This window comes from Mixophyes fleayi, chromosome 4 (genome assembly GCF_038048845.1).
Source record: "Mixophyes fleayi isolate aMixFle1 chromosome 4, aMixFle1.hap1, whole genome shotgun sequence".
NCBI lineage: Eukaryota > Metazoa > Chordata > Amphibia > Anura > Limnodynastidae > Mixophyes > Mixophyes fleayi.
This window is the reverse complement of record NC_134405.1, coordinates 166654913-166682893: the sequence shown is the minus strand read 5'-3', so window position 1 is coordinate 166682893 and position 27981 is coordinate 166654913. Positions and strand designations below refer to the sequence as shown.

The window sequence follows — 27981 nt, the reverse complement described above, 5'->3', positions numbered from 1 at the left end:
ATGGAAGAACAATTGGGGATTGTATGTTTCAGCGTTACCACACATTATAAATTATAACAAATGGGGCTTACTGTACTGTTGGATTTTCTTTTATATATTTATGTGTATTATGTGTGTTTATTATGTGTATAACTATATCTGGAAAAGGTCTAACGAACACACACAAGCTAGACTATATCTAATTAAAAAAGCTATGCATCTTGTGCAAGAAGTACTGGGTAACTGACCATATTTAAAACACATATGATAGAAATCTAAGATGAATGTACTTTTCAGACTCAGTGGCAGTCCACACGTTCAATTAATTGTTATTCAGCTGAGTAGAGACAGAAAAAAAGTTGACATCCCTGGAAGTTATATAGTGCAACTCCACCTTTCCTCCTTTACTTTATACCCCCTCTTCAAACCTGAACAATATTCCAGTAACAAGAAAAACAGTGTCAAAAATAAGATGTGTGGTAATTCTTTTTCACAGGAATGTGCCCAGTTCCGCAAGGGTTATCCTCTGACATCTCACCAGCAGCAATTCCTGGGAATACAGGGAGAAGCAAAGCATTAGTGTCATAAGAGAATCCAAAAGATTGTACAACTGTCTTATGTAATCCAGTCTCAACAGCAGACTTCTGGGAGGGAATGTCTTAGACTCTTAGGAATGTTCTCCTTAACCATAGGTATTTTCCCATAGGCGAGCTGGTACATGAGGAATCTATTACTAGCGGTACTAAAACAATGGGATCACAATCTGGAATCATTGAATTAACCTCTACAGGAACACAGACATAATACAGGGTATATGTTATCAAAATGAAAATAGATAACATGCAAACAACCTATAAGCAAGTGCTGTATGGCATGCAATACAACACTTTTTGCCTCAATTGCAACGCAAATATGAAAGGATATTTTCAGACAATTAACAGACAGAGCAAACAACATTATGGCAGAATTATCAACAATTTGATCATGGGCAGAAAACAGTCTAAAGTCCTATCAGCACTTCATTCAGTGGGGAAAGACAACAAAGTGGCAGAATATCTCAGTCTGTATCCGATCCATCCAGGAGAATGAACAGTAAAGTATTTCACCAAATAACAGAGAAGTTCAGAATTCCACAGATAGATTTCATGGCAAAAATCCAAACTATTCCCATCACAAGATCTCAAAAGAATGCCCTAACAAAGACTTAGAAGTTTGAACTGGGTTATGTGATGCCTCCTGTTCCTCTAATTGCATGTACACTGAATGGAATAAAGAAGGAAAGCAGCGTAAAAGAAGTAAAATAAATTTTTTCATTTTGGTCTCACAGGCTCATGGTTCACAGTAGCATGGGAAATGCTCTTCGAACAACCATGGTCTTTACCAATTTGATAAGACCTTCTACATCAAGGAAGAGTTTTTCACTCAAATCCAGAAAATCTCTCTTTGGGGGTGTGGAGGTTGAGTGGTCTGTGTTGAAAAGTGAAGGTACACTACGTGGACAAAAGTATTCAGACGTTTGACCATTATACCAACAAGGACTGTAATGACATTTTATTCAATTACATATACTTTAATATGGAGATGGTCCTACTTTTGCAGCGATAACAGCTTCCACTCTTCTTGGAAGGCTTTCCACAAGATGTTGGAGTGTTTCTGTGGGAATTTGTGCCCATTTGTTCTGTAGAGCATTTATGACATCAGATGAGAAGGCCTGGCTCGCAATCTCCGTTTCAGTTCATCCCAAAGTTGTCTGATGGGGTTGAGGTCAGGGCTCCGTGCGGGCCAGTCAGGAGCTTCCATATCTAACTCATCAAACCATGTCTTTGTAGTCCTTGCTTTGTGCACTAGGGGAACAGTCATGTTGAAATAGAAAAGTGCTTTCCCAAAACTGTTGCCACAAAGTTGGAAGCATAGCATTGTCCGGAATGACTTGGTATGCTGAAGCCTTAAGATTGCCCAAACCCTGAAAAACAGCCCCATACCATTATCCCTCATCCACCAAACTTCACAGTTGGCATAATGCAGTCAGGCAGCTAACATTCTCCAGGCATCTGTAAAACCCAGACTCGCCCATCTGACTGCCAAACAAAGAAGCGTGATTCGTCACTCCACAGAACACGTTTCCACTGCTCCACAGTCCAGTGTTGGAGTGCCTTACACCACTCCATCTGCATCAGTCTTGGTGATGTGAGGCTTGCATGCAGCTGCTCGGCCATGAAAACCCATTCCATTAAGCTCCCACCACACAGTTTTTGTGCTTACATTAATGCCAGGGGAAGGTCGGAACTCTTCAGCTATGGAATCAGCAGAGCGTTGGCGACTTTTACACACCATGTGCTTTAGCAGTCGTTGACCTCACTCTGTGATTTTATGTGATCTTCTGTTTCGTGGCTGAGTTGCTGTTGTTCCTAAACGCATTCACTTTCTAATAATATCACTTACAGTTGACCGTTGAATATCCAGCAGGAATGAAACTTCACGAACCATCTTATTGCTCTCTTAAACATCTTTTTGATTTTATACACCTCTGATTGTAACACATCAATTCAATAATTAACAGGTGTGGACAAATACTTTTATCCATATAGTATATCTCTGTCAAAATGATTGAAGTACTTCCGTCGGCAAGAAAAATGAATACTTCCATAGCATACTATAGAGGTTGGAAACCATTTATATATTGTTGCAGGCCAAGTTAATCAATGCATCGGATGCTAGCATACCACAGAGACTGGACTTTCAGGCATCAGGTTTACTGAAAGGCCTAGAAAGTTAAAGATATAGGTGTCTACATGCAGGGTGTTTCTGGACAAAATATTAATATCAGACAATCTAATCAAGAGGTTCCTTCAAGCAGCAAAAATAAATCACGCTTGCATAAAAGCATTTGTGGCTGCTTGGCATCTCAATCTTGATTTAGAGGCTTTAACATTAGAACTCTTTGAACCCCTACAGAAAGTATCACTCAAATGGTTCACGGTTAAAGTAATCTCTTAGAGTGGGAGAACTTCAGACTCTGTGGTACAAAGAACCATTTCCGAACACTTGGAAAAAGTGGTGCTGCGACCAATCTTGCATTATTTCCTAAAGTAATCTCCCAAGTTTGATGTGAACCAAGAAATTGAACTTCCTGCCCTTTTTCCCTTTTTCCAGAAAAACACATAATCTCTTTTGTACTTCCTGAAGGTCCAAGGCAAGGTCCAGTTTCTTTCAGAAGCATGCTGGTGAGATGGTTTATAGAAGTTGTTTCATAGGCTTATAAGAGGAAAGTACATGAGGTGCTTAAAGTACTGAGGACGCATTCCACAAGAGCAATTGGGACTTCTTGTGCTCACAGGACGCAGGCTTCAGCAGAAGCAGGAGGATGGTTGCTGCTTCACACATTCTCACACCATGTTTTGGATGTCATGACTTTTGAGTACATTCTATTTGGAACAAGATTTACTCAAGCAATTAATCAACAAAATCTCTTCTAGGTTGATGACTTGATCACTGTTAAACAGATTTCTTCTTTTCTTTGTTGCCCTCCGCCTCCTAATTGATTGTTTGGGCACATACTTTTAGTGCAGGCTGCCATGGAGTCTGAAAAGGAAATAATAAGCAATAAGAAATTTCATAGAGAAACTCCATGGCCATCCCAATATTTCTCTTCAATGTTAATTTTTTTTCTGGGTATGTTTTTCAGAGATTGCAAGGGAGACACTCAAAGTCGGAAAGGTGGAGTCACACTATACACCTTATGGGGGTGTAAACCTTGTTCTCTCTCTCTCTTTCTCTACTCAGCTATTTAAGGATTAACCCATTCATGTGGGGGTGCCATGGAGTTCCTCAGAGAAATTAAATTGTCAAGTAAACATAATTTGCTTATTTACTTTGGACAATGGATGTGGTCTTTAAATTGTTTTCAGCTCAAGTAAAAGCTAATTCTAGAACTACTGGTTACCCAGTCAGGTAACAGTCTAGTTAACAAACTGCAGCTGTTCAAGTTCTTGTACAGATATGAAAGGCCTGTTATCTTTATCTATCTTTCTGGGAAATCAATCAGGGAATTACTGAGAGAGCTCTGAGTTGTATATTGGGAAAACCTCCTGTTTCTTTTGAGATTTTTTTTATTTGCTTATTTGTATCCTGCACAATAAAACTACTTGTGTGTTAGTTGCACCTTGCTTGTTTGACTGTACTTCCATTACTGATGGATTTTATTGTAGTACTCCACTGTCCATAGAATATAAAAAGTAGATATCCAAGTATAAATACTTTTACTGACCAGCTAAAAGACTTGATTACCATATAAAAATATTTTCACAAAAAAGCAAAAAGAAAAGATAGAAAAAAATGAGGGGTTGCAGGGGCAAACGCAGGATTTGTAGAGGGGTGTTTCCACACCACGCCACCAGTGGGCGTTATCATCATGCATGGGGGCGTGGCTATAATATTAGACAGTGCTTGACTGCTCTCCAACTCTTCCTATCCCTATAATATACATGGGCAATGCTGTGTGCACTACTGTTAGGTGCATGCAGCTCTCCCTTTTCAAGCAGAGCTGTGTGAAGCGGGGGCAGGGTCCAACTACCTCAATTATACAGTGCCACAGGCTTGGAGGGGGTTTCCAGGTACTAGGAACCCCCATAACCCCCACCCTCGGTTAGCCTATGGGTTGCAAGAGCAGTGGGAAAATGATGGGGTGGAGAAAGAAGGAAGGGAAAAAAATAATATAGATATAAAACAATTTTTGTTTTGTACACTTTTTTTTTTTAAATGCTGATCCAAAGTAGCCCGTACTCACAATACACTGGCTCTCTCACAGACAAAATGGTAACAGGGATAGTCAATGGCTATATGAAACTTTTTATTTACAAATAAACTGTGATCATATGACTAGGTACCATACCTATTGTTTCCTGACCTATTCCATGTTATCAGAGCTGTCTAGTTACAGCACAATTACAGGCACTGGTTGTGCACATGGAAGCATGCATCTACAGTGACTGTTAGTCATTTATCTACATTGGCTCTGTCATAGTCTGACTGAGTGGATAAACATACACTGTGGCCTGTCAGAAAGTAGTTAAAAAAAACACACTCTGCAGAGCTAAAAGTCACTAATAGACACAAAAATGAATAATGCAATTATTAAATACATTTCCTAAAATGCAAGGGAAGAAAAAAAAATTCAACCAACTGACAGTACTACAATTTCAAAATTAGACTGTCAATAGTCCCAATTTTGTCTGGACTGCTTTGATTCGTGGATCTTGAAGATTCATGACCTATCATAGCTAATCTGTGATTCTGTTTTTTTTCAAGATCATTGACTTGTCAGAATTTTTGTTAGTTAATTTAGTATCCAGTTTTTTGTTTTGTTTTTTTAACAAATCAGGATTTTGTAGATGTTAGAGGCTAATTTGAAAGGGCGAGGCATTATATATTTTGTCCATTTTGCCGTTTTTATACATACTGTCCATAGAGTGTTTACTTTAAAAGTTCACCAACTATGATGATGTGGAACAATGAGTCATGTAAAAGGGGCGAGATATAGGTTCAGAAGAAGGACAGTGCCTCCAAAAGAGGGAGAATTGGAAGGTATTTGATCGAATGCAATATTTATGAATATAGTGTTGGATTAATTTATAATATATTAGTTTAAAATTAAGGAACAGGTATGTGTTTATTGTTTTATCCATTTTCTTTTAGGATGGCCAGTCAGATATTATGTTCGCATTTTGGAATTCCGTTACCCAGATACTTTCATCTCATTTTGAGAAGGCAACAAACTGTAAGTTTGAAAGACACGTATGACATTTTTAGCCAATACATTTAAAAGACAACAGCATTGTGTGTTTGTGTAAATGATATTCTCTCACACACTTTTTTTTTCTATGTGCACGGAATAAGTCCTGTTGAGAGGAAATAGTGCTATCTTTCATAGTACAGTTGTAATCTTAAATATGCATCTGTGGTCCCACTTATAAACTAAAATGTACTGTAAAAACAGTTGTTGGTAACTTAGTGCCAAGAAATAGTTCCAAGTGCTTCAACATATACAGCGAATTGAACTTCAATACATTTTACTATACTGCACATAACCTATAAGCCTGGATTTATTGAAATGTCGGATAAACGGGGCCTAGTCCTGCAAAACTGTAGGGATGTAATAATTCTTCCCCTAGTTTCATCACACCACATTTTTATTAAGTTTTCTTAATGGGCTTCTTCATAAAAGGTAAAAATGAGCTCTTTGCTAGTGTTCTTTGTTTGTTATCTCCATTAGCTGATTACCAGCTCCATACTGCTGCTCTACCTTCATCTCTAGACCTATTAATTACATTGTTTTAAGGCTTAGTGTCCATTTTAAGTAAGTATTCTGTATTTCATGGAATGGTCTAACCAAAGCTAATTATTGTACAATATAGTCAAATTTTACATTTCATTTAAACAATGTTGTCCAGCAGAAGGAGGAGCAGCTACAGAAGCTGAGCTCCAGCTCCAAGCTTCAAAGCCTTATACCGTGCTGATTTCTTTCCAGCTCTGAGCAAAATGGAATGTTAGATGCAGAAATATGACTCGCATTGCAAACTGACTTGGTTTTTTTAGGTCCTCAGTGGTGTCAGTAATTGCAGGTAGCCATATACTTTCAATGTGTCATCTTTTGCATTATTCGCAACTATACTGGACTGGTTTGCTTGTGATATTAAAGTAATTCTACAGAAGATGAGTTGTAGGAGGTTTCCTAATTTTTCGTTAATATCACTTGTTGAGAATCAAGATGTAAAATAGTAAATTGGGCAGTGTTTTGTTATTTAGCCAAAGATTGGTATTGTATCTTCACCAGAGACCACTTATCCCTATTTAGCCTGATGTTTTCCATCTTGTCTCTGTATTGTTCGCTAGCTTCCACATTCCTGAAACAGGCTTTTGAAGGAGAATACCCTAAACTTCTAAGACTACACAATGATTTGTGGAAACGACTTCAGCAATACAGCCAGAATTTACAAGGTTCGTTTACTAGTAGTGGGATCTCTGATCTCATTCCTGAGCTACAACAACTTGAAGATGACACACAAGATGTTTTCATAACAAAGAAACTAGATAATGAGTGAGTATATATACATTTGCGTACTGTAATTTATTTAAAGTCCCTTTTCATTGCTTTCCAGGTCAAGAAAGTTAGCACTAGCTAGATTGATAATTATGTTTTATTTATTTTTATTTTATTTAAATCTCTTTATTTTCAAACCATATCGGATGCACATTACAAAACGAAGACCTAATGAAAAAGTATAGTGACCAAATCATACAGAGTACATATACAAAACCAGCAAACAAGCAGCTTATAAAGTGCAATGTAAGGCTTTGACAGCCCGGGGTAAGGACTGCTGTGGTAAAGTGAAAACTGATCAAACCATGGTCGGGGGGGCTTCGAGTTGTACAGTTACAGGATTGGGTGGGAGATTCATTGACTACATACAGAGTTATCAGTTTTGTGTCACATGGCCATGGGTGAAGTTGAGGTTGAGGAAAAAGCAGTGGGAGGGGGGGAGGGGGTAAGGGCAGGTGTAACTAGGTCACGCAATACCAGGAACAGTGGAATGGTGAGAGTGAAACCAAGGGGTCCAGGTCGAATGATATTTGAGTAGGGTGTTGTTTATGAGGGCAGTGATGTACTCCATAGAAGAGACATACCAGATAAGGTTGAGCAGCTCAGTTCTCGAGGAAGGGGCGGGCTGTTGCCACGCCCTAGCAATGATCAATTTGGAGGCTTGGCAGATATGTGAGCAAGCGATCAGTGGTTTTGCTGAGGTGGGGAATTGGCTGGTTGAGCGCAATTGACAGGGGCTCCCTAGGGACCAGTATTTCAGTAGCCTGATGGATGATATCCAAGGTTAGGTTCCAAAATCACAGATTATTGGGCACTCCCACCATATAAGAAGAAAGGTAGTTGTAGCACCACAGAGCTGCCAGCAGCAGTCAGACACTAGAGGGTACATGTGGTGGAGTCTATCTAGGACTAAGTACCATCGACTATAGATCTTATAGCAATTCTCCTGGATACCAGTGTTGATGGAGAACTTGGCTTTTCAGATGATGGATCACTCCTTGCTGTCCAGGGAGATCCTGTGATTGTGTTCTCAAGCCTTTTCTTGAGGTGGAGGGGCCGTTATTGAGCGCTACAGAATTGAAATGTTATCTCTGCGACCAACACAGTATATGCAGTTATGTTCAAAGGGGGAGAGGGCACGGTGTTTCTTAGACCGGGATTGAGACTAAATAAATTATCCCTGAATTTGAAGGTTTTGAAAGTGCATTGAAGGATTAAGGTGATATTTAATGCATATATCTTTGTATGACACAGAGGCTGATTCGCCCAAGATATGGAGAAAGCGGTTAAACTTATATGAGTAAGTTTAGGGAGTAACTTGGGAGCAAAGGTTTTTTGGGAGGTCTGTCCGGTCCCGCCCATAGCTTTGAAAGGCTTCTTTAAGCCGAGGGTCATTTTCGCCTCAGTGAAGATGTCCTCACACAGCACCGCTGTCCTTGTCAAGCTAAGATTAAGTCAATTCTAAGATTTCAGGTAAGTGGTAGCATCGGAGCGGTGTGATGTGGTATCCCCCAAGTGTGGGAGGTTGTAAAGAGTCTTGTAGAGAGAGCAGCAGGTTTTATTTATGATCCAAGGGTCATAGAACATTGATCTGTATTGAAGTACTTTTGGCCTTAAGAGTATTGGCCAGGAGGGAGTTGGCCTTGTTACCCTTCTCATAACACTTATGTCCCAAACAACAAACACTCTTTTCCATTTTTCCAGCTAACAAGTGGCTGAGCGGACCCCTAGGTTTGCTAATTAGGGAAAGAATGTATATGAAATGGGTGTGTTTGTGCTGTAGTGCTAGGGAGTGGATTTGAGAGGAGAGCGAATTGATCCACTCCATCCGATGCCTGTTATGGTTGTAACCTTATTTCATAACTTCCCTGCGGAGGACCGCTTTGTGCACTTCCCAGGTTGTGGGAAATCTAAACATTCACATAATGAAACTTTCCTCAAGATTCCCTGCATTCGGAATCTGATGATAATTTTAACCATGTGAAGATCTGCCGCTGTCTGAAATGGTGAAGTCAAAAGCAGTCTCATGGCCGAGTGGTCAGAACTGGGGTTGGAGTGAATGGTCACATGTTTGTTGAGTGGCCTGGAGCCTGGGGAATGGGCACCCGTAGAAGGCGTGCCGGAGCAGTGGAGGGATAGGGAAAGGACTGTTTTAAAGTCCCCTCCCAACAGGACTTCAGTGGGACTGTAGTTCACGGATAAAGGCATGTTAAGAAGGAGAAGTGGCCTGCGTTGGTTGCGTAGATATTTGCCAGAGTAATTGAGAAGGGACCTACCTTACCCTGGAGGATAAGAAAATGACTCTCTGCGTCATTCTGTGTTTTGGAAATTGTTAGCGGAACTGAGTTATGTACCATGACGGCAACTCTGTGGCACTTAGAGGTATAGTTAGAGTAAAAGACTATTGAGAATCGTCTGGAAGATGGTGAGGGGTGCTGGTCCTTTCTGAAGTGAGTCTTCTGCAAAAATACAATTTCGGCATGGTGCTTGTTAATAAAAGAGTGGTGGAGTGGAGAAAGTGTCTTTGAGGGGTGTCTAAACCCTTCACATTAGTTGGAGCGGACTTCCGGGTTAGTCATAGATCACAATCGAGGTACGTCTGGGTACTTGGGGGAAGGGGGGAGTAGGGGGCGGGGTTTGTTAGGGAATGAAGGTCTAAAAGGGCGGGGGTTGCGAAAGGGGGCGGTAAATGCTGTACAAGTAGTAGCCCCACTACTAGGCAGGAGCCCTAGGACAGAGGGGCTCAAGGTCGGGACAGGGTACCGCAATTAAAATGGGAGTAAGGGTAAGGTGCGAAAAGGGAAGGTGACAGTGGTAGTCCCTATTTGGTGGGGGCGTGAAAGCGGCCGTCATCCAGAGCATTAGGGAATAATAGTATCACTTACAGTAGACCGTGGAATATCCAGCAGAGGTGAAATTTACCAAACCATCTTATTGCAAAGGTGGCATCCTATCACAGTACCATGCTTGATGTCACTGAGCTCTTCAGAGCGACCCATTTTGTATCACAGATGTTTGCATTGCTAGGTGCTTGATTTTATGCACCCCTGGCAATGGGTCTGATTGAAACACCTTAATTCAATAATTAACAGGTGTGGCCAAATACTTTTGTCCATATAGTGTATATAATTTCCATTATCTGGCACTTTAACCTACTTTCTCACTTCATTCACTCATTCAAAGAAGTAATAAATGTTAAATAGGTAGGTAAATCTCTAATTTTTTACTCAATATATTATGGAGAATTCTCGTCTTTAATTTTTTGTAGTACACAAATCTTTGAAATTGTTTTGACAGTGAACATCTTCATTTATTCTTATCTACACTGAAGTAATTGGAACGCCTGCAATATATTTTTATTCCCTTTCAATGCACGGTTAATATGGTACAAATCCCATAACTGTGTCATAGCCACATCAATAAACATCCCCATGATGCCAACAGACACAGGTTTAGACCACTCATGGCCAGTCAGCAGAGGTCTCCTCCTTGCCCTAGAGCACTCTGTTTCTGCCATCCTGATTAGTCAGCCGTCCAACATTACTATTTACTATTCCTTTATGGTAACTTTTTGGAACATTAAAGTTGCTTTATGATTAATTAGGTTCCTTTAGGGGGTGTGGATTGGTTGTTTGTGAGTGAACTGGTCATGTGATAAGCTTTCTTAGCTGGTGCTATGTAACATGGTGCCAAAGAGTGTGTACTCTGTGGACCTGTGTAATCAAATTATGTATTTACTTGTAGGGAAAAAAGACAGTTAGGTCAGATGTAAAGCCTCTGATTATAAACTTGTTTGGTAAAACTGCCCACAAACGTGTATCATCAGTTAGTACCTGAACATGCAAAATTGAAGACCTGTCTCTCTTAAAGGGGTAGGAGAATCGCTCATAAAAGTGCATAAATATCATAAAAAAAATAGCAAAAAATACATTTATTGTGTTTTGTATTATGTATTTGGTTATTGTAAAGTATGGAAGGAACCGCACCTCCAAGTGTAAATGAATGCAATTTGTGAGTTTTACAATGACTGCACAAGGTGTGCCGGTATGACATACCACTGTACATCAGCCCACCCACCTGGTGTACAGTGTTAATAGTACCAACTGAATACAAGACTGGCAGTGATTAAAATTTAATACAGTTTCAAGAAAATCCATGAACACAACTCTAACGATAATGGATGGGAAATTGAATGATCCAGCTTCTTTATAATAACACTCCTGTTCAGGGACCTTTTCAAGCTGTGTGTTATACTTGTAGCTTGCAGTAGCATTATCTCATGAGGAAATACCTTCTAATACAATGTTTGTCATGTGGTATTAATATTATTTTTAATTTCTAAATATAAATTCTAGTTATATTTCTTGCATTACTTAAACTACCACAGAATGGGTCCTTGGGTAAAGGGATGATGTCAATGCGATGTAACTCCAGTTATTATCACAGTTACAATTCAGTAAGTAGCTATAAAGCAATATTTGTACTACTTAAAGGTGATTCTTAAATATGAGCATTAACACTTTTATTTTTCCTTCTTAGTCCAGAGAAAACACTGAAAGACTCCCTGCAACTCTATGAAGCTGCCTACCTGTCTAAATCATTGTCTAGGCTTTTTGATCCCATCAACCTCGTCTTTCCACCAGGGGGTCGAAACCCTCCTTCAGCTGATGAACTTGACAGTATTATTAAAACTATTGCAAGGTATGTAATGAATGATGTAAAATATATCTATTATGTATAGGAGATATGCATTAGTATATCATATTATGTGCGTGTTAGGGACTGTAGAATAACTAAACCCCGGTCAGCAACAATCAACCCTGTTATGGGAAGAGCCTGTAGTTCACTTCACATTTATGGCACCGGGCCTCTACCATAAGTAGTTGTTATTACATACAGGAGGTCCACATGAAGAAATATTTCTGCTAAGAAACACTTCTGAACACTAACAATTCAAATCAAAAGTGCATTGTACAACAGCAACTCTCAATATACAATGTTCTCAGCCAGCTCAGTGCATCTCAAAGTAGGGATGAGCGCGCTCGGATTTCTGAAATCCGAGCCCACCCGAACGTTGCGGATCCGAGTCGGATCCGAGACAGATCCGGGTATTGGCGCCAAATTCAAAAGTGAAACTGAGGCTCTGACTCATAATCCCGTTGTCGGATCTCGCGATACTCGGATCCTATAAATTCCCCGCTAGTCGCCGCCATCTTCACTCGGGCATTGATCAGGGTAGAGGGAGGGTGTGTTAGGTGGTCCTCTGTGCTGTTTAGTTCTGTGCTGTTTAGTTCTGTGCTGTTTAGTGCTGTGCTGTTTAGTGCTGTGCTGTGCTGTGCTGTGCTGTGCTGTGTTCTGCAGTATCAGTCCAGTGGTGCTGTGTGCTGTGCTCTGTCCTTCTGAGGTCAGTGGTGCTGCTGGGTCCTGTGCTGTGTCCTGTTCAGTCCAGTGGTGCTGTGTCCTGTGCTCTGTGCTTCTAAGGGCATAGTTATTTCCCCATTATTCCCAAGTTTGTAAAAAATAAAAAAAAAGTAAAAAAAAAAAAAAAATTAAAAAAAAAAAAAAAAATATAATAATTATAACCAAATTTGCAAAACCAATCCAGCATTATAAGTCCATTGGTACTGCAATATTACCAAGTTCACACATTCTGCAGTATCTTGTGCTACATATAATGGAGAGCAAAAATTTGGAGGATAAAGTAGGGAAAGATCAAGACCCACTTCCTCCTAATGCTGAAGCTGCTGCCACTAGTCATGACATAGACGATGAAATGCCATCAACGTCGTCTGGCAAGCACGATGCCCAATCTCCTAGTACAGGGCATGTAAAATCCAAAAAGCCCAAGTTCTCAAAAAACAGCAAAAAAAGAAACTTAAAATCATCTGAGGAGAAACGTAAAGTTGGCAATATGCCAATTACGACAAGTAGTGGCAAGGAACGGCTTAGGCCCTGTCCCGTGTTCATGACTAGTGGTCCAACTTCACCCAAGGATCAAAGCCCTCCTCCCCCCCCCTACAAAAAATTTAAGAGAGTTATGCTGTCAGCAACAACAACAAAACAGCAAAGAACTCTGCCTTCTAAACAGATGACATCACAAATCCCCAAGGCGAGTCCAAGGGTGTTGTTGGTTGTGAACCCTGACCTTCCCATCACTGTACGGGAAGAGGTGACTCCATCCAGCATTTGCAGCACGCCCTCTGCATATGCTGGAAGGATCACCCACAGTCCAGTTACAGATTTGGCTAATGAAGGTGTGAATGTTGTGCACTGGGAGGAGGATATTGATGTAGCTGGCGCTGAGGAGGATGTTGATGATTATGATGCAGACAGATACCAAATTGCATTTCTCAATTTCTATTTATATTCTAGATTATATAACGGCTGAAAAGTTTTCTGTTTTACTCCTAGTGGAGAGGGGATCTGATGCAGACAGATACCAAACTGCCTTTGTCCATTTCTTTGTATATTTGAATTGCTAGTTCTACAGTCTATGCAGGCTGCTTTATTTATATTCAACTACAAGTGTAGGGCGGGGGGGGGGGCATAGATAGCCACCAAAGTAACGTGGTCCATTTAATTTCACTTTCTAGCTCCACAGTCTGTGCAGCCTGCTTTTTTTTATCTTCAAAGTATTTATATTTACAAGCCTTGCAATCTAAATTAACTAGAGGTAGTGACGTGGTAGAACTCCAAAAGGCAGTTTGGAAGCCCCTGTACAAACTGGCTCTATTTTTTAACTGAGTTGTCCCCCCTCCAGTGTGTACTCGGAAAGAGTTTTTAGTGCAGCGGGGAACCTGGTCAGTGAGCGGCGAAGGAGGTTGCTTCCTCACAACGTTGAAAAAATGATGTTTATAAAAATGAATAATCAATTCCTCAATGAAGTACAGCACTGCCCTCCAGACAGTACAGAGGGACTGTGGTTGTGGAGTCCAGCGGGGACGAATTGATAATGTGTGAGGAGGAGGAAGTACACACTGTAGGGGGAGAGGAATCAGAGGTTGAGGATAAGGACGACATCTTTCCTCAGTAGAGCCTGTTTAGTTTGTACAGGGAGAGATGAATTGTTTTATTGGTGTGGGGGCCCAAACAAACTAATCATTTCAGCCACAGTTGTTTGGTAGGCCCTGTCGCTGAAATGATTGGTTTGTTAAAGTGTGCATGTCCTATTTCAACAACATAAGGGTGGGTGGGAGGGCCCAAGGACAATTCCATCTTGCACCTTTTTTTTTGGCATTATGTGACCATTCAACAGTCGTTTGCCATGTTCAAAAAGTAAAAGAAAATGCCAACAAATTCAATAAATTAAATCAAAAGTTAAATGCCCTGTCATTATTTAAAACAAGAGGTTTTGACGTGCTAGAATTAGTGTAGTGTTAAGATGTTATAAACACTACACTTGGAAATTGGAGGAGGTAATGTGGCCCCGGTATCAAATTGGGTACCGGGGCCACCCCACTATGCAGTCCAGATACTTGTTTGGTGGAATTCCGACACGTGGAGGGTTTTTAAATTATATTGTGGCCTCGGTACCAAATTGTGTACCGGGGCCACCACACTACGCAGTCAAGATACTTGTTTGGTGGAATTCAGACCACTTGAGGGTTTTATTATTATATTGTGTGGACCACTCTATCTATACCACACTACAACTCTATACCACTCTATTTCCTACTTTAATTCTATTTAATTCTATTTCCTACTTTAATTCTATTACTAATTAATTACCATAAAGAGGAACAAAAAAAACCAATTTTACCAAAAGTATAATATGACTTAGACTTACAAACACTACACTTGAAAGATCGTGCCTTTAAATGAAAAAGTCAGTCTTCATTGCACGACTATGTGCAACAGGGACAGTTTTTTTCTTTACAAAGTCAACTAATAACACTTGGACCCTGTCTGTCTTTAACATACTTAATGGGATCTCAATGACGAATTGTCTGTAGCATGTTTGGAGGAGGTATTGTGGCCCCGGTATCAAGTTGGGTACCGGGGCCACCCCACTACGCAGTCCAGATACTTGTTTGGTGGAATTCTGACACGTGGAGGGTGTATTTATTTTATTGTGGCCCCGGTATCAAGTTGGGTACCGGGGCCACCCCACTACGCAGTCCAGATACTTGTTTGGTGGAATTCTGACACGTGGAGGGTGTATTTATTTTATTGTGGCCCCGGTACCAAATTGTGTACCGGGGCCACCACACTACGCAGTCAAGATAGATAGATAGATGCGTATCATAGATAAAGTACATTCAGTGGTGTGGGGCAAATTGAAAAATATTCAAAATGCACTGACATTATCAAAAACAAGAGGTTGTCACACGCTAAAACTCCAACATGTATATGATGGAGAGGATGGAGGAGCAGCCGTATGTGTAGTGTAATGCAGACCTGTTGAAGGTTTTTTATATATTTTATTGTGGTGCCCAGTGCCCACTCCTCTACGCAGTCCAGGTACATTTATTGGTGCGATTCATAAAAGTTCAGGGTTTTTAATATATTGTGGTGACCCACTCCTCTACGCAGTCCAGGTACATTTATTGGTGCGAATCAAACAAGTTGATGGTTTTCTTATTATATATATTGTGGTGACCCACTCCTCTACGCAGTCCAGGTACATTTATTGGTGCGATTCATAAAAGTTCAGGGTTTTTAAGATATTGTGGTGACCCACTCCTCTACGCAGTCCAGGTACATTTATTGGTGCGATTCATAAAAGTTCAGGGTTTTTAAGATATTGTGGTGACCCACTCCTCTACGCAGTCCAGGTACATTTATTGGTGCGATTCATAAAAGTTCAGGGTTTTTAATATATTGTGGTGACCCACTCCTCTACGCAGTCCAGGTACATTTATTGGTGCGATTCATAAAAGTTCAGGGTTTTTAAGATATTGTGGTGACCCACTCCTCTACGCAGTCCAGGTACATTTATTGGTGCGATTCATAAAAGTTCAGGGTTTTTAATATATTGTGGTGACCCACTCCTCTACGCAGTCCAGGTACATTTATTGGTGCGATTCATAAAAGTTCAGGGTTTTTAAGATATTGTGGTGACCCACTCCTCTACGCAGTCCAGGTACATTTATTGGTGCGATTCATAAAAGTTCAGGGTTTTTAAGATATTGTGGTGACCCACTCCTCTACGCAGTCCAGGTACATTTATTGGTGCGATTCATAAAAGTTCAGGGTTTTTAATATATTGTGGTGACCCACTCCTCTACGCAGTCCAGGTACATTTATTGGTGCGATTCATAAAAGTTCAGGGTTTTTAAGATATTGTGGTGACCCACTCCTCTACGCAGTCCAGGTACATTTATTGGTGCGATTCATAAAAGTTCAGGGTTTTTAATATATTGTGGTGACCCACTCCTCTACGCAGTCCAGGTACATTTATTGGTGCGATTCATAAAAGTTCAGGGTTTTTAATATATTGTGGTGACCCACTCCTCTACGCAGTCCAGGTACATTTATTGGTGCGATTCATAAAAGTTCAGGGTTTTTAAGATATTGTGGTGACCCACTCCTCTACGCAGTCCAGGTACATTTATTGGTGCGATTCATAAAAGTTCAGGGTTTTTAATATATTGTGGCGACCCACTCCTCTACGCAGTCCAGGTACATTTATTGGTGCGATTCATAAAAGTTCAGGGTTTTTAAGATATTGTGGTGACCCACTCCTCTACGCAGTCCAGGTACATTTATTGGTGCGATTCATAAAAGTTCAGGGTTTTTAATATATTGTGGTGACCCACTCCTCTACGCAGTCCAGGTACATTTATTGGTGCGAATCAAACAAGTTGATGGTTTTCTTATTATATATATTGTGGTGACCCACTCCTCTACGCAGTCCAGGTACATTTATTGGTGCGATTCATAAAAGTTCAGGGTTTTTAATATATTGTGGTGACCCACTCCTCTACGCAGTCCAGGTACATTTATTGGTGCGATTCATAAAAGTTCAGGGTTTTTAATATATTGTGGTGACCCACTCCTCTACGCAGTCCAGGTACATTTATTGGTGCGATTCATAAAAGTTCAGGGTTTTTAATATATTGTGGTGACCCACTCCTCTACGCAGTCCAGGTACAATTATTGGTGCGAATCATAAAAGTTCAGGGTTTTTAATATATATTGTGGTGACCCACTCCTCTACGCAGTCCAGAAAGATACCTTGTTGCAACGTTTTGGACTGATAACTATATTGTGAGGTGTTCAGAATACACTGTAAATTAGTGGAAATGCTTGTTATTGAATGTTATTGAGGTTAATAATAGCCTAGGAGTGAAAATAAGCCCAAAAACTTGATTTTTAAACTTTTTATGTTTTTTTCAAAAAAAATCCGAATCCAATACCTTAAATCCGAACCGAGACCTTTCGTCAAGTGTTTTGCGAGACAAATCCGAACCTCAAAAATAACGAAAATCCGGATCCAAAACACAAAACACGAGACCTCAAAAGTCGCCGGTGCACATCCCTATCTCAAAGTAGTGCAACATTCTCATCATCATCACCATTTATTTATATAGCGCCACTGATTCCACAGCGCTGTACAGAGAACTCATTCACATCAGTCCCTGCCCCATTGGAGCTTACAGACTAAATCCCCTAACAAACACACAGACAGAGAGAGACTAGGGTCAATTTTGATAGCGGCCAATTAACCTACCAGTATGTTTTTGGAGTGTGGGAGGCAACCGGAGCATCCAGAGGAAACCCACGCAAACATGGGGAGAACATACAAACTCCACACAGATAAGGCCATGGTCAGGAATTGAACTCATGACCCTAGTGCTGTGAAGCAGAAGTGCTAAACACTTAGCCACCGTGCATTCTGTTCTTTTCTCTATCTGGAAGAAATCCCTAGATTTATGGACAATGAAAAGGACTGTCCCTTCTCCTGGGAACAATTCTGCAGCCACCCATTTCTCAGATACATTTTACCTTGCCCGTGTTCGATATAAAGGAATGTTTTCACATTGTTCTTCTAGGGGTACACAAAGCCCATTTACTAACATTGTATTTAGGTACTAATGAGTGCTAATTCATAGCTACCAAACAGGCATTTGCTTTCATCATCTAACGTTCCCTAAACAATGTAAAGGTAATTGCTGATTGATTAATATGTTGTAGTGCAAATGTGAATATAAATGCAATAATATTAAATTTATTTATCTGTCACCTTTATCTTTTTTCTGTTTTTTTCCCCACTTTTTGGGATAGTAGAAAGATCAGCTTTAATTGTAAACTACCCCATTTACTTGTTGTACTAATTACCATTATTATTTTATACAATTTTATTTAATGTTCAAGCATTAAAATTCTCAAGTTATTTAAAGGCACTGTTGGTGAATCAGTTTCTGTCTCAAGTATTGATAATATTTCAAAAATAATACTTTGTTGTTGTCTGTTAGTCTACCATTTTGTTTTGTACCATGTAATCTCATTGTTTGCTCACATTATGGTCAGTTTCTTTCTGAACATGAAGCAAGATCTTACACTATAAAATAGCATTGTCTGATAACAATGCATTCATGCAGCCTTTTGTTTTCATGGCTATATGTAGAAAATATATTTTGCGAGAGCAAATGATTAGTTTTAGGCATATTCTTGTTGCATTAAAGAGTCCCATTGGAGAAATGTTTCAGCTGTGGCTTGTATACCAGAATGTAGAATTCTTTGTGGCCAGAATACAGCTCCATTCCGACTCTGAGTAAGGGTAACGCCAGGATGTATACAGCAGGGAAATGCTGTGCATTTCATGTATTCCAATACAGAGATACTGCTTTTTGGTATACACTATAAGTGCTCAGTCTATAGTGCAACGATCTGAATTAATGCCAAGAGAATTATGCATGATATTTTATCCAGCAACTGTACTAGTAATCCCAGGCTGAAAAAACTACTTACTGTACTAAACCCAAAATAGAAGGAAGCATGGATTATGGAATAAAATCTACAGCGAAACATGAGCTAAAACTGTAAATCAGGAATGAACTATTTCATAAATCCATGATTTCCACTCTTTAGCCCACACATATAAAACTGAGGATTAAAGTATGAAATTACAAGACCATGAGTACTATCTAATTAAATTTTTTAAGGACATGTCGCTAAAACGACATTAATAAGCATGTTTTGAGGAAGCATAGACAAAGATAGCTGCTTATGTAAATAAAATAATGAGACAGGATTGATGAACCTGACTTTACATAGCTGAATTTGTCCCAGGCATGGGGGCTGTCTCCACATCAGTGTATACTGAAACTTTTAAGGATTCCTTTTATTTTTATGTTTGACTTGTGACTTAAGCAGTATGTTGAGACAAGTTAGACTGTTCACAGAAAAAGTTATTAAAAATAAGTGTCCATCAGAAAAACAAGTAGAATAGAAATTACATTTTACTGATAATACTAAACTGCACGCAAAATATACCACACCAGCTTTTGGATCTTTAATTTGGCTCTTAACTTCTTCTTTGCAATTTTTTAGCTATCTTACACTCTAGATTGCTATTTGTTGTACTGTTTAATACATTATATATACATATTCTTACTTAACTAATGCATTAGTAAAATTTGGTATTTATCAGTAAGCAATAGTGTACAATTGTTCAATCAGTGTGCAAGATTCCCAGTAAAATATTTTTAAGGTAAACCTGGTTTGGGCCTCAGCTTGTGTTATTCCTGGAATCTCACATTTATATGACCAACTATGCCCAAAAAACATGATTGAGCCAAACCAGACATCAAAAAAGCATATAACTACCATAGTTGGAGACATAGATGCACAATGCATTCAAGCCTTATATTTCTCCATCAATAATGAAATCCCCTTTAATAGCACACATGTACTATTAACACCAAAACTGCCACCACCAGGATTTGGTTTCACAGGCCACACGGCAAGAAAGTCCTAAGGTACTCCCCATTGCTCATAAGAACATCACAATATATATCCCACTATAATTAAACTTTAAATCACCCAGAGTTACCTTTAACCCAAAAATTACCCTGTATTGCAGTTATGTAGCACGTGCAGTAGCCAAGCTTTCTGACTGCGAGTCCAGAAAGAACACAATGACAGAAACATATTAAACATGGTTTATTATGGGAACACGTTGACAATATTTAATGTATAAAAATAGAATGCCAATATGGCATACAGTAAGATTATGCAAACAGATACAAAAATCAAAAGGAAGAAGATACAGAAAGGGAAATTTACTATTTCTTTTTTCTGTTATGGGAGAACCCCAGAATGTGGATCATAACCCCAATTTAGATTGGTCTTCAACATGTTGCTTCAGGCCCAGGCTTCCTATCTTAGGAGAGTGTCTATAAGAATGCTGTGTATACACGAATGGGGTTTATCCATCCTCTAACCACAGAGGTTTAGTGGGTAATTCTTAAAAATTAAATATCTCTTTAACCAAACATTATAGAAACATAATAATTCATTCACTCAACAGAGCATACATTTACAAACATCCATATAAATATGGAAATGAAATATTAATTATTTGGAACAATCTTTGTTTCTGTGTTCTCTCTACTACTTTGACATACATGTGATGTGATGTGCCTCATTGCACTAATCCTAAATGTGCCTAGCAACCTTCTCAGATATAAATTTATAAAAAGCTTTTTTTGATACATATATCAGTATGGAGAATATATGCAGGCTAAAGATTTCCCATCTGGATTATCCTGTGCACAGTATGTTGCTTGGATCATTAGCTATCTGCCCATCAAATCTGAGATGGACTGTCTGAGACCATTGACACTTCCTTGCTAAGTGACAAGACCAATACTTTCACATGTAACTTCAGCTTAGATAAAACAGGGTGTAAGAAGTTGATTAGCATTAAATTAACCCCATCTGTACTTACCCACAGTGACTTTTAGCAATCCATCTTTTATATTTTAACTCCTGATTGTGCTATAACTGTTACACACAAGATTGCGAAAAAATAGTTGAATAATTACTCTAGGCTTAACTGAGCTGGAGACATGTTAAATTGTTCATATGGGGATAGGTATACCCAAGAGCAAGATTTAACTAAAAAGTGAGAATGAATTGTGGTGGGTAGTATAGAACATTCTGCTCATTAACAGAACCAGTAAGGCTATGGATTATGCTATATAAAATAAGTGTGCTCATGATGTGTTATGGCTTAGTGTGCCACAATTATGTGCTTACAGGTTCAAATTATTTAACTCTGGTCCCGCTCATCACAACAAGATTTAGCTGGGTATGTGTGGAATGTTGAGTGTGACAGGGTTAATCAAAACAAAACCACTTGGACTATATAAAAATGGCTAAAATTCCCCAAACATATATCTTGCACTTACTTTCAAATGCAAAATTCTGCCAGGATTTTGTTCGAGTCTTCATTTACTCTGACTGATCCCAAAATGGAATCACAACTTAACATGAACTCTTTCAGAACACCAAGACAGAATGCTATTAAATGAAGTTCGATATGACAAAATGTCACAATAGTTTTTGAATAAAAGCAATAAAAATAACTTGACGTACAGAAATATAGATGCAAAACAGTTTTCTTAAAATAAAACATAGATATGGTAATGCAAGAAAGTATGGACAATTTATCAGTAGCTGGACCCCCAAGAGCTGATAATTTCCAAAATAATGTCTTTAATTTTAAACTTTGTTCTTTCTTGCCAAATCCCCCTTCTTTGTGACATCATGGCAAGAGGTTGCTGGTAAGCTAATCTGTTTTACTACCAGTTTTTTGCCTTTTAAAGCGTATGTATATATTATTGTCACCTGTGGTTACAAATTGATACGGAGATCTTCTCAAACAGGGATTATGTAAAGTATTGCTTAGATGCATTATATTGCCCTATAAAGATTATATAGTGAACTTGGAGTAACTTCAAATATCCACCTTTCCAGCCAAAGTCTTTTTGGATCTTCTGAGCTCTAAATTGTTATCTTTTGCAACAGTGGGGCATCTCTGAATAAACAGTAAGGGAAGGTGACCCAGAACAGACTTCTGAAACATACATTAAAATACTTTAACTCCTTGTTTGCTTATGTTAAATTAATTTGCTGGAAACCATGTTATCTAAAGCATCATCATTTTTTAGACCACATTTAGTTTTACATTTTTAATATAGTTAACCAAATCAGGCTTTATTTATGTCACCCACCTTCGATAAAATCATGTATTCACAGACCAGTATCAGTCAATTTCATGGGAAATTAATTATAGACTGGCAAGTAAAGTGGTTATCTGTGCTCCCTGTGTATATCTGTAGTGGAATAGCTGCCAAGGAGAGAGATATAGGTGACCCCTATTCCTATACAAGAGTAACAAATGGAGAAAAGGCTCCTTAACGCTAGGGAAGGTTGCCTGCAAGTGTAAGTGCACTGTATAAAGGAGGAAGGGTATGGTATATAAGTAGCATATGACTAATATGAACAGTGACTTGTTTATTAACAGATATATGTAGACGTCCAAATGACGCATAAAATATGCAGTTCTGGCCTGATCAGTATCAAAATATAGTAATGGTATGATACAGAAATAAAGATACACCATACAGACTATGCTTTTGGTGAGGTGCATAGGAGGCACACTTAATACTCAGTTCTGTATAGACTAAGAAAAATAGTAAAGCCAATAGTTCAAATCCTGAGCATATAGCTCTGTTACAACCTAGGAGCTTGAATGCCAAGCCTGCTGTAAGTACAGGTAAAAAAGTCAGGAATTCAAGGTCTGCAAACAAAGTTCCTTATAGGACTAAAGGTAAAGTCGAATCCAAAAACGAGTGAGTGGTATCCAACATTCCAAAAAGAAATAGCTAGGGACTTACACATTCATGTAGGTGCATGTGGGAGCCTTGATGTCAGTCTCATCCTTATCTCCCCTAATGATCAGGGGGCGGAGTATTGCTTAGTCATGGAAGCTGTGGTTGCGGCGTCTCCAGCAGTGCGAGTTTGTGCAGAACATGAGCTGTTGTTCCAGTTGTTCTTCTGTTATGCTAACGTGACAGGCTTGAATCTCCCAATCGGATGGTAGAGATATACAGTCTTCTCCACGCTCAGATGTATTATGATACGACGCACAGTTTTTCAATAGAAATGGGTGCAGTGGTAGTTTGTAATAAACCAACGCGTTTCGCTTGCACAAAGTGGGCTTTATCAGGGATAAATTATAAATGAGGCAGATGTTCCTCTTTTTAAACTTTTTCAATTAGAGGCTTCATTGAGTGGCCAATCACAGAGAGGGATGTGATTGAAAGTAAACAGTCCTATATAAATGCATTGTAGATTATAATGAGCATAAGCAAATCGTAAGTTAGTATGAAAAACAAAATTGGGGGTTCAAATCATCTTTACTCATACAGGTATAACGTTAAGTACATAAATACAGAAGTCATAAAAGACTGAGGATATGCTGCAGATACTATGTACTGTTATACGATAGGGCTTGTATTACAATGTGTATGGTAAATTGGTATATATGATAAAGCTGTGGAGTAGTAGGAAATGTTATCTATGATTCTGCCTCTTATGTACTAAGATAGATGATAAGCTAATAAACCACTAAATACTGTTAGTGGTTTATCATCTATGTTGGTTGTGACAGAATGGACATAATCAGGCTTGTTATTTCCCAGCAGTCAGCATGAAGTATAGGATTAAGTGGTCAACTATTATTCTTAAACAGGGCCAGGTGTGATGTTTTATTCTGGGCCAGTCACTTCCTGTAAAGACTCAAAGGACAGGAAGCTGGGAGCAGCTGGAGCCCCTCTGACATAACAAATGACTATAAGGGGTTAAAACGGAGTGACTGGCTATCACCCACCATCACAATGGGATTAATGACATCACAATCTCATTGTTCTCCCCTAGGACTGAGTCAGACATTGAGGCATGAAAGTAGGGATCAGGGCAGACCTTTTTTCTAAGACCTGTGGATAACCCTGCAGGGAGGGTTTCCCAGCATGTGAAATTTTGGTGGGTCTTTAAAATAAAAAAAATAAAAAAAAGGCCAGCAAGAGAGGCTTGGGTGTCACTTTTGTTTTAAAAAGCTACTGGCGTTGGAGTTTCGGCTGCTACCAGTGTGCTGAGGATTTTGCCTGGAAGTTTTGTGATTACTGGACTACAAACTTTTCTGGGACTTGCAGACTTGCTGGCTCTGCTAAATAGTAGCTCCATAACACTTCATCCAATCACATCTGAATCGGTTAGAGGTTATTTGCAGACAGTGTGAGAAAGATCTGGGAAGTCTAGAGGTAAATTGGTGCGTATTGGGACCTGTTAGCCTGGTTTATATATTTTTATGTTGCATTTATTTGCTGATTTAGAGAACCTGTATTAGACAGCTCTCTAAGAAAGATATTGTTGTATTTTCTCCTGTCTTCTGTCTGCGTGACTTGACCCAGAAGTCCCAGGGTACCCCGTGTGAGTTTAGGCTCTAATACCCCAGGCCTTCACATTGTTTTTCATACTAACTGTCATTCATTATGACCACATTTACAACTGCTATTACGATTTGCTTATGTTCATTATGATCTACAATGCAATTATATAGGACTGTCTACTTTCAATCACATCCTTCTCTGTGATTGACCACTCAATGTAGTCTCTAATTGGAAAAGTTTAAAAAGAGGAACATCTGCCTAATTTATAATTTATCCCTGATGAAGCCTGCTTGGTGCAGGGGAAACGTGTTGGATTTTTTTATAACAAACTACCACTGGACCCATTTCTTTTGACAAGCTGTGCCTCATATCATAATACATCTGAGCGTGCAGAAGACTGTATATCTCTACCATCCGCTCTTGAGATTCAAGCCTGTCACGTCATGACACGTCATGACAAAAGAACAGCTGGGGCTACAGCTCACGTTCTGTGCGTGTGCGCACTGCTGGAGACGCCGCAACCACAGCTTTTACGGCTAAGCAATACTCCACCCCCTGATCACAAGGGGAGGTAAGGATGAGACTAATTAAGGCTCCAACACACACCTACATGAATGAGTAAGTCCCTAGCTATTTCTTCTTGGAATGTTGGATACCACTCACTCGTTTTTTGGATTTAACTTTACCTTTAGTCCTATAAGGAACTTTGTTTGCAGACCTTGCATTCCTGACTTTTTTTTTTCCTATACTAACAGCGGGCTTGGTATTCGAGCACCTAGATTGTACTATTTGAACTATTGGCTTTACTATTTACCTTACAAGTCTATACAGAACTGAGTATTAGGTGTGCCTCCTATGTACCTTACCGAAAGAACAGTCTGTATGGTGTATCTTTATTTCTGTATCACACCATTACTATATTTTGATACTGTTCTGGGCAGAACTGCATATTTTATGTGTCATTTGGTTGTCTACATATAGCTGTTAATAAACAAGTCACTATTCATATTAGGCATATGCTACATAGATACCATACCCTTCCTCCTTTATACAGTACATTTACCCATGCAGGCAACCTTTCCTAGCACTCTCCATTGGAAATTAATTATTCTTAGTTTAGTTTCAAAACTATATTTTATAATGTAACCTTGTGATAATCAGACTTGTTTTGTAGTAAGTGCAATAACCTTCCTATTGAGCACATTTTATAATCTTTCTTTGTGATGATCAGACAGTACATTTGCCCTGTTTGTAGTAAGTGCAGCAAATTAGCTTTTTAATAAGACCTACCAGTCACCAAATTAATCTCCGCTATGACCACAAACGTGATGATAGGAGTCATTAAATAGTCAATTAACAACTATTATTATTATTATTATTATTAATAACATATATTTATATTGCAAAGCATTTTGTGCATGCTTTACATTTGGGAATAAACACAGTAATAAAATAGGACTAGGTATTAACAGACAAAGCAGTAAGAGGGCCCTGTTTGCAAGTTTACAATCTATGGGAAATAGTAGTTTTGCCACTTATAGCGTATTGGGTCAGCCGGATTGCAATGGTTTAGTGTGGCTATGTGATTTAGTCAGGCTCAGGGTTTTTCAATAAGAAAGAGAATAAATGTAAGTTTGAGTGAACTGTGTACAGTGGTGGTAGTTGTGTAAAATAGCTTAGGCAGCTTAAGAAGGAGAGTAATAAGGCACTAAGTTGGTTGTTGCTATGAGAATAATAACATTTCATTTCAGATCTTGTCAAACTTGTCCTTCAAGTTGGAAGAAAGATATTGGGTAGTGATGGACGGCAGAGTTCATTATAGATGTAAATGTGTTAATGAGGCATTTGGGGTTAAACACCTGAGCGAAAATGAGAGTATGTAAATGTGTATGTTTGGTAGTGTCCATAGGTTCTCAGTAGGAGTTATAGATGTAAGTATATTTGAGGAAGTCATGAGAAGTACAAGATTTACGCTGGTGCCGTTCTACTGTGAGGGAGAGGCAGAGCATTTCTTTAGTGTGCCATGGCTGAGATCATTTTCACCTCCGAGAGGGATGGGTGGCTGGAACCATTTGATCATAGCGACTGTTAAGATTTAATTAAGATGTATTACTTCCAGATCAGGACAGGATAATGTAGAAATTGGGGTGAGAAGTTGTTGCCGAGAAGTAGAAATGTGTGGCTTCTGTGGGTATGAGGAGGCTTGCTAGAGTGCAAAGAGGTCGAAGTGATGGAGGACAAATTGTAGGTGAACAGGCGAAAGCGGAAAAGGAGTGTTTTAAGCAATCAAAACTGAACAAAGTCTATAGAAAACAAGATCATGAGTTCTATACAACTGTTTAAAGGTAGTGATGGTGCTATACTTGATTTTGTGCATTTAAGATCTGTGTGTAACATCGCTGTGTGAAAGATGCTCCAGGCATTTCATTTAACCAGTCCTTGCCCACAATTCTTAGCCACAGTTGTCCTCTGTATATTTTTGATCTGTGTGGGAGTAGCTGGTAATGGTGAACAGCAGATTTTGTTGAAATAAATTTATCGTTAATTTATTTACAGTGAAATGAATGTGGCTGCTGTAGACCCGAATCTTTGCTGTGCCGTCTCCAAAAATGTGGCGAAGACCATACAACTTTATGGCGTGAAGTCAGAACAGCTTGTAAGTTATTTCCTGGTGTTTCCTCCTAAGTAACTTTAAATGCATTTATAATTGAAAGTAAATTGGCAATTGAGAAGATCTTGACAACTGAAACTATGCATATTGCTTGTAACAGCTAAACCATCCGTCATCTTCATACCAGGGCTAATAGGAGACCTGTTTTTAAACTGTGTTGCCTATAGTATGCTGTTAACATTTTATGAATGCTTGAAAATAATTTTTACTAGCACTCAACCTTGTTTGGAGAATAATATTAATGTTTATATAGTGCCAGCATATTCCTTACTGCTGAATGTTTATTAATTCAGAATAGCCCTACCCTAGTTTAGCCTACAAGTTTACTGATTCCTAACCACAGGCCCATAAACACACAGACACGCACACCAGACACGTACAGACACATGTACACACACACACACACACACACACACACACACTCTTTGGGTCTTTTTAGTTAGGAGCCAATTAACTTACCAGTATGATTTTGAATCATGAGAGGAATTCCATGCTGACACAAGGATAACATACATCATCCACACAGGTAGATAGCACTCTGCTTGGTGTTGTGAAGCAGGAATGTAACAACATTCTGAGTTCACACTTCTACAAAAAAACCTTCTGCTTTGTCTACTTAAAGCCTTCAGATCCTTATAAGCCTCTAGTGTCTGATATGATCTGATTTGAGTAATGGAATTATGGAATGAATAAGATGTTTCTTGCAATCAAGAATCCTCCTTTCTCTTTTTGTATGCGTATCAGAGCCGCTTCCTCGCTGCGATCTATTGAGTTATTCTTTGAGCCAAGCTTTTACCCATTTGCTCAAGAGGATGTTTCTGTCTTCCCTG

The 27981-nt window shown here is 39.1% G+C and overlaps 1 protein-coding gene across 1 annotated transcript in view; it reads left to right on the top strand.

The window, feature by feature from the left end:
* COG5 (component of oligomeric golgi complex 5) overlaps nt 1-27981 on the top strand; it is a 295484-nt gene that overhangs the window by 200629 nt on the left and 66874 nt on the right. The window contains exons 11-14 of the mRNA XM_075208803.1: nt 5674-5755; nt 6871-7075; nt 11618-11779; nt 27037-27136. Of these exons, the coding sequence (XP_075064904.1) occupies nt 5674-5755; nt 6871-7075; nt 11618-11779; nt 27037-27136 (549 nt within the window). The remainder of the gene's footprint in view (nt 1-5673; nt 5756-6870; nt 7076-11617; nt 11780-27036; nt 27137-27981) is intronic.